The sequence below is a fragment of the Amphiura filiformis genome, chromosome 5 (genome assembly GCF_039555335.1).
Source record: "Amphiura filiformis chromosome 5, Afil_fr2py, whole genome shotgun sequence".
NCBI lineage: Eukaryota > Metazoa > Echinodermata > Ophiuroidea > Amphilepidida > Amphiuridae > Amphiura > Amphiura filiformis.
The window spans coordinates 74546018-74552833 of record NC_092632.1 but is presented as its reverse complement, the minus strand read 5'-3'; the positions used below and the strand labels follow the sequence as shown (position 1 = coordinate 74552833).

General features: G+C 35.4%; 1 protein-coding gene across 1 annotated transcript; it reads right to left on the bottom strand.

Moving 5' to 3' along the window:
• Positions 1–2700: 2700 nt before the first annotated feature.
• Positions 2701–6816, bottom strand: LOC140153700 (protein FAM89A-like). The gene is made up of 2 exons (XM_072176524.1): positions 6554–6816; positions 2701–3551 (listed from the first exon to the last, which is right to left on the bottom strand). Exons 1-2 carry the CDS (start codon positions 6800–6802, stop codon positions 3324–3326), a joined length of 477 nt encoding a protein of 158 aa, XP_072032625.1. The 5' UTR covers positions 6803–6816; the 3' UTR covers positions 2701–3323.

The window sequence follows — 6816 nt, the reverse complement described above, 5'->3', positions numbered from 1 at the left end:
AGCAATTGGGTGTTTCTATGACTTCCTACATGTATCGGAGTATTGGGCTATTCCAGTTAAAATCCACACATGCACCACCTATGGAAAACATGACCTTAATCTTCCACACAGGGAGTGTGAATTTCAAATGAAGTCACTCCTTCAGGTAAACTCCATTTGAAATTCACACTCCCTGTGTGGAAGATTAAGGTCATATCTTCAATAGAGGGTGGATAGATTTCAACTGGAACAGCCCATTCAAGCACCATATGGATACAGATTCTGTTACGCTGATGTACTACATGTACATATGCTTTGTCTACTGACCTAAATAACGTAACTACATTGTACTGTTACCAATATGATAGCAATCTAATAGATGTTCATTTAGCATCCTCACTCATGTAGGCTTTAAAAGTAAATTAAATCCAAAATATTTATAAGATAATTTACTTGCATTTATAAATTGTTGTTGTCTTTCACATAGCTGTATATAGAGTACCGAAGTGTGACGTCATAAAATTTTCTTTTTTGCATTTCAGCATTTTCATGACCATATTTCAGTAGAACATGATGAAAAACATCCACTGTCCAAACTGTTTGGAACCAGGCCAATTTACACTGATTTCAATGGGACTAATTAGGTATTCATGCGGCCATATCTCGGGCCCTCATGATCTGATTCCCACCAAATTTGTACTGTGGATGTTTTTCATCATGCTCCACCAATACGCTGAAATGCAAAAAAAAATTTCTGTGACGTCATCACTTCGGTACTCTATACATTTAGTAGGATAGGAATTCTGTATATCCATGGAAGGTGACCAATACTCTTAATAAAATATATTTCCATTCTTGGTGACCAAAGTGACTCATGCAATTCACTCCAACCAACATTTTAATTTTTCCTTGCCAAATGAACTCTTTGATGTCATTTGAAATGCTTGCTTTGCTGGTGAGTGAAAATGACATTTAAATGATGCGGCTGATAACAGAATTTGCAATATTCCAAAGCTTGTGTCAATCTGGTCCACTTTTGTGAAACAGATTTCATTTTGAAATTATAACATGTACCCCGGTACAAAGAACTTTGGTTTTCACAATTTTTTGTGTCATCCTTGCTAATTAACAGGGCCATATAGCAAATGGGGCAGCATGGGTGGTAATGGCACCAAATGTTTCACTGAATCCATGAAAATTTGATAGCCTTCGTACATGTTATGACTTATGAAAGGTTTGCAGTTGAATTACATGTAGCGACCAACAAAATCTGCTTCTAGTGATACTTATTTGTAAATTCTTTCTATATTACTGAACTACTGCCTTATGATTACCATTTACCCTGATCATTCCAGACAAGAAATAGGAATGGCAAGCATCTTTGGGCACAAATATATCACAGACAGAGAAAGGGACTCAACACATAACAACACCAACTTTAGGAAGGGTATCATATAGGCCTTATTTCAGAACATTAGCTGTTAGGATATACTTCCCACTTTCAAGTTTAACAATAGGTAACTTGTCACATTCAACATTGTGCTGCAATTAAAGAGGTTATACTTAGGGAGTTTGAATATCACTCGTATTGGGGAAAATAATGTAGACCTACCTGCTAATTATTTTGACACATATACCCATCAAACTTTGATCTTCAGCTTTATGATTTGTGTTATAAATGTGTGTAAATTACCATACAATACACATGACATGAATGCTTGAAGATGCAGATTATCACTCAATTTTGTACTTTCATCAAAACAATTTCAGGAGTTTCACTATTTTAGTCCCCATGCATGACAACCCAATGTAGCTGGTCAGAATTATATGTGAAGCAAGACTCCATAAGTTTAACATCTTTGGCTGCGTGCATACAGATCTCAAATAGATCTTCGAAATTTCCAAGTAACTTGCAGTCAAGTTTTCAAATAATTCCTTACAAAATGACAATTAAAGCACACAGTCTTTTCATGAAATCTGCATTCTGAAAACTACCACTTTCATTTTGTGAAAACATGGTCTTGTCTGCATTTATATTTGAATAACAAGATTTAAGACTTTCTTAAAATGAGGCCAATAAGAACCATACTTTGTTAACCCCATGTTGCCCTTAAACAGTAGCAATCAAACAAGAATTTGGTTTTCACAAACATTTCAGTTCATCAGTTTGCAGACAGCATGATGATGCAATAGGTACATTTGGAGGTATATTGTTTACATTACATTTACAAAGTTATGTGATTTTCTTTGGCACAGGCTCCAGGGTTTGATATCACTAACATTAACAAAACATCAAACATGTACACACATCATACATGTACATAGGTCCTTAAATCCTTCATACATGTAGGCTACATACAATAAATCACAAATTGTATGAATGTACGATTACTTCGTACTAATAGGGATTTACAGAGCCCTCATAAACAGTACACAGGACCTTGTAACAATGTATTTAAATGTTAGTGAAATCAGCCTCGGTCTAGTAAACAGACTCTATCCAGAGTGAATCCAAAACAAAGTGGAATACATTAATTTTTCAGCACAAATTTCGGTATCAAATTCATCATGTTAATGTCTCATTCAAAGTGTCATTCAATGATTCACACATCTTACCAGAACACACTATAGTTTGATCAGTTCTTAATCGGCAGGCCTTGTGACATCACAGATTAATATCAATATATTTTATTTTGAGAGTTGTCTTGTGACATTTTGCGAGAAGCATCACAAATGATCAATTAAAGTCCTATACTAGATTTTCTTTTTAAACACGCAAAATGTAGGCTAGTCAGGTCAACTATATTACTCTTAATGTGGATCTACTTTTCGTCGTAGTGGTAAAAGCCTAACAATTCCCGCCAATTACGAGCTGATAAAAGTATAGAATCATTTTGTTTCTTTAGTACAAGCACATCACTGAATGACACTTTTTTTACACAACATCATTAATTTCAACTGCAGTGGAAGAAAAACAGCATGGAATATTTACCATGCTCTAGCAGTGTCTAGAAACATGTCAAATATTCCATATCAAATCTAATTTTCACATCTAATGTGGAACATAATTCGCCTTCCATACTGACAATAAATCTTAACATACATGTGTACATGTATTACATTAAGTTTAAACTAAAACTTCCAATGAACTAGAAATTTATGCAGTAATTTATATCACTGCTGATATGATGAGGCACTAAGACATCAGAAGACCTCTTCTTTGATGAACATGTAGCAGCATAATTTCTTTCTTGTGAAAACAGGTCCACACATAATACTTCCAGATAATTGGTGATGATAACACTTAGGAGCTCACACAATGTACAGTTTCCAGTTGCTGCTTCTTACATAGTGTTTGTAGGGTTGTATGAGTACCCACCATGCACTGGTGTCATTGGACTCATCGGAGAATTGATTGAACTGATTGAGCCTGTGAGGGAGCCCTCCACTTCACTATCAAAGTCCATGGAGTTGAGCGAGGCGGTTTCTAGGACGACCTTGTAGTCTTGTACGGATTCATGTAGCGACAAAAGCTGACATAGTAATGACATGTCCAGTTGACGTAGACCAACCTGAAATGAAACATGCAAATCATGGTGAATGATTGATTTTCAGGTAATACTAAATGAGGTTTGTTTTAAGGGGGTACTACACCCCTGCGCAGATTTGTGCTTATTTTTGCATTTTTCTTTCAAATTATAGCGCACTGGGGACAAGTAAGATATGTATATTATAGGGGCAAGGACTACAAATACTGCACTGGAAATTTTATTTCAGCACAGACAACAGATATGGAGTTACAGTCAAAAATGAGGGAAACCAATATTTGATCAATAAATCAATAACTACTTGCTTTGAGTTGCTGAATTTTCAGTACAGTAGTTGTAGTCCTTGCCCCTATAATATACATATCTTGTCACCAATGCGCTATAATTTTTGAGAAAAATGCAAAAATAGGCAAAAATTTGGCCAGGGGTGTAGTGCCCCCTTAAATAATTATGTCAAAAACAATTTTGTTTTGAGAGTCTCTACTGCTGCATATAGGATGCACTCCTGTTAAATGCTAATTAAAATATCCTCTAAATCTGACAAAAAAATGGCACTTAAGGGGGTACTACACCCCTGCCCAATTGTGTGCCTGTTTTTGCATTTTTCTCCAAAATTATAGCGCATTGGTGACAAGTAAGATGTATATTATAGGGGCAAGTACTACAACTACTGCACTGGAAATTTTATTTCAGCACAGACAACAGTTGTGGAGTTACTACTTGCCTTGAGTAGTTGTAGTCCTTGCCCCTATAATATATCTTACTTGTACCAATGCGCTATAATTTTTGAGAAAAATGCAAAAATAGGTAAAAAATTGGGCAGGGGTGTAGTACCCCCATAACCAGTCCCTGTTTTTGGACTAAAACATGTCTTACTGTACCCTTTCATCTGTAATTTGTTTTTATGTGGATGACCCAATTCTAGAGTTTTCTTATTACTGGCCCCTTCATGCTGTTGAAGCACTGTATGTAGTCCTGCAAGCAAGATTTCAGGCCCTGCGTTACAAGGTGGGAGTACTAATAAGTGGGTGGTGTGACATTTTTCTTAAAATATGTAATGACTTTAGTTATTTAGATATGAAGATGAACACCTACAGCTTTCATTTTGATATCATTTTAAAGCCTATTCTTTCTTCTTTCATTTGACACCAAACCCAGCCTTCTCTACCAATTCTAATTAACTTTATGATTAATTATGTTAACGAGCATGCAGGTGGGCGGATATTGGGACACGGATATTGGGACACGGTACCATAGAAACTGTATGGGAAAAGCGGCATCCCAAGTTTGGTTGAACTTTATTTGATTCTACAAACTAAAAACATGTCTAGAGGAAATGTTATTTGATTAAAGAATTAATAATATGTCATAAGTAGTCTTATAAAACTTTAATTCTTGTAAAACTTCAATTCAATTAGGACACGGTTTCAGATTTGAAGCAGGTTTGACTGCCAAAAATGGCAAAATATAAAGTTTCAAAAAATATTGTTTTAAATATGTTTTCTAGACTGAAATTTTGTGCAGAATTCATTTCTGAAGTCAGAAATGCACAATCTGTCATTGTTTTCCTGATATGAGCATTACAGTAGAGGCATATGCTTTTGACGGAAATAAAAATATGAGCATTTTAGCACAAGTTTGATACTATATCCCTGTAGTACTGTATCATGGGAATAACTGATTAGTTTTTCTGAAGTCAGAAATGCAAAATCTGTCATTGTTTTCCTGATATGAGCATTACAGTACAGGCATATGCTTTTGACGGAAATAAAAATATGAGATCCATAAGTGACAACATCATCACAACATATTTGAACTCTATTGGCACACTTATAAAGGCTCTGCAAGGCTCACATCATGTTGTAGTGCAAGTCTGACATCTGATTGGTGCACACACATTGAATATAGGTCACATGATTGCGCAATATTACAGGTACTAATTGTTCCCGATTTTGCTCAAAAATGGGGGGGCGAGCCAATTGGATAAAAAATTAGAACTCAAAAAATATGCATTTTAGCACAAGTTTGGTACTATATCCCTGTAGTACTGTATCATGGGAATAACTGATTAGTTTTTTAAACATATCGCCATAATATTTTTTTTTTTTGCGATTTTTCGAAATGCCAAATTTTACGTAATTTACAGATGTCACAAATTGTTAAAAAAATTAGAAAAGAAAATTGAGAAGGAATGGAAAGATATTAATGTTATACCCAAGTAGGAACTTATACTGTGCATAACTGATTAGTTTTTCAAGCCTATAGCTCTTGTAGTTTTCTTGTAATCCCGATTTTTATAAATGGCAGGAATTTTTACACACATCAAAATTTTAAGGGGTAGGGGAAACATTTTTACATTTTGCAAGTTTTTCCCTTAGTTAAAATGAACAAAGTTAGGTATCAAATGAAAGCCCATTCAATACTGCATAGACTGGTAGGTCAACCATCACTGTAGCTCCTTCCTATCAAGAGTTATGATTTTTCAAATAAGTGGGTGAAGGAAACCTACATAAATATGTTTTCTATACTTCACTTGACCCAAATATATGATTTTTTATGGTGATAATCAAGTCGCACATGGAATTTTAGAGGATTTTGATAGCAGTTCCATTAAAAAAGCTGCCATCGCCATGAGACTAAAGATCTAGAAACACCCCGAAATGCCGTTTTGGGGAATTTTGCTAGCTGAATCTTTTTGATGAAAGTCAATCTTTGACAAGATGTAACTTTGCTACGGAAAGTGCTATGAAAAAAAGGTTTTCAGTTTTGGCTTAGTTTACTCAAGGGCTTTAATTTGATATATAAAACGATGCAATTTGATGGCAAATTTGAATTCACCTAGGATACCTATAAATAGTCATTATAGTGCAGTGTAAAAGTAACTGCTGAAATGATTAATCAGATGATTAATCAATCATCCATTTTTAGTACTTGTAAAAACGTCATGTAAAAGTGAAGGGAAAACAGGCAGCCCCCATGTACTGAGAACTGAGTCAAGACATTCCAATGGGGTTACACACACATACCATCTCATTCCTGAGCAGTGCTAATGCAGCATCCAGATTGCCAGAAGGTATCACAACCCGTTTTTTCTTCGGTCTCTGTCCTCGCGTAGGACTACTATTTCCATCTTCTGCTAAGTTGTGATGGATGTTCGTTTTATGGGCATGAATTCTGCCTGTTTTTCTCCATGTTCCGCTGTTTGCATTCAGTAATCCACTTAGACTTTTGGGCAGTGTTGGGAGACCCGGGATTGATGTTGGTGATTCTGCCATCTTTTCTTTGCTTC

Excerpts from the sequence above, each read along its gene's own strand:
- LOC140153700 (XM_072176524.1), bottom strand. The coding sequence starts at position 6,802 with ATGGCAGAATCACCAACATCAATCCCGGGTCTCCCAACACTGCCCAAA. Across the intron at positions 3,552-6,553 it reads CACTGCTCAGGAATGAGATG|GTTGGTCTACGTCAACTGGA; the intron begins GTATGTGTGTGT and ends GTTTCATTTCAG.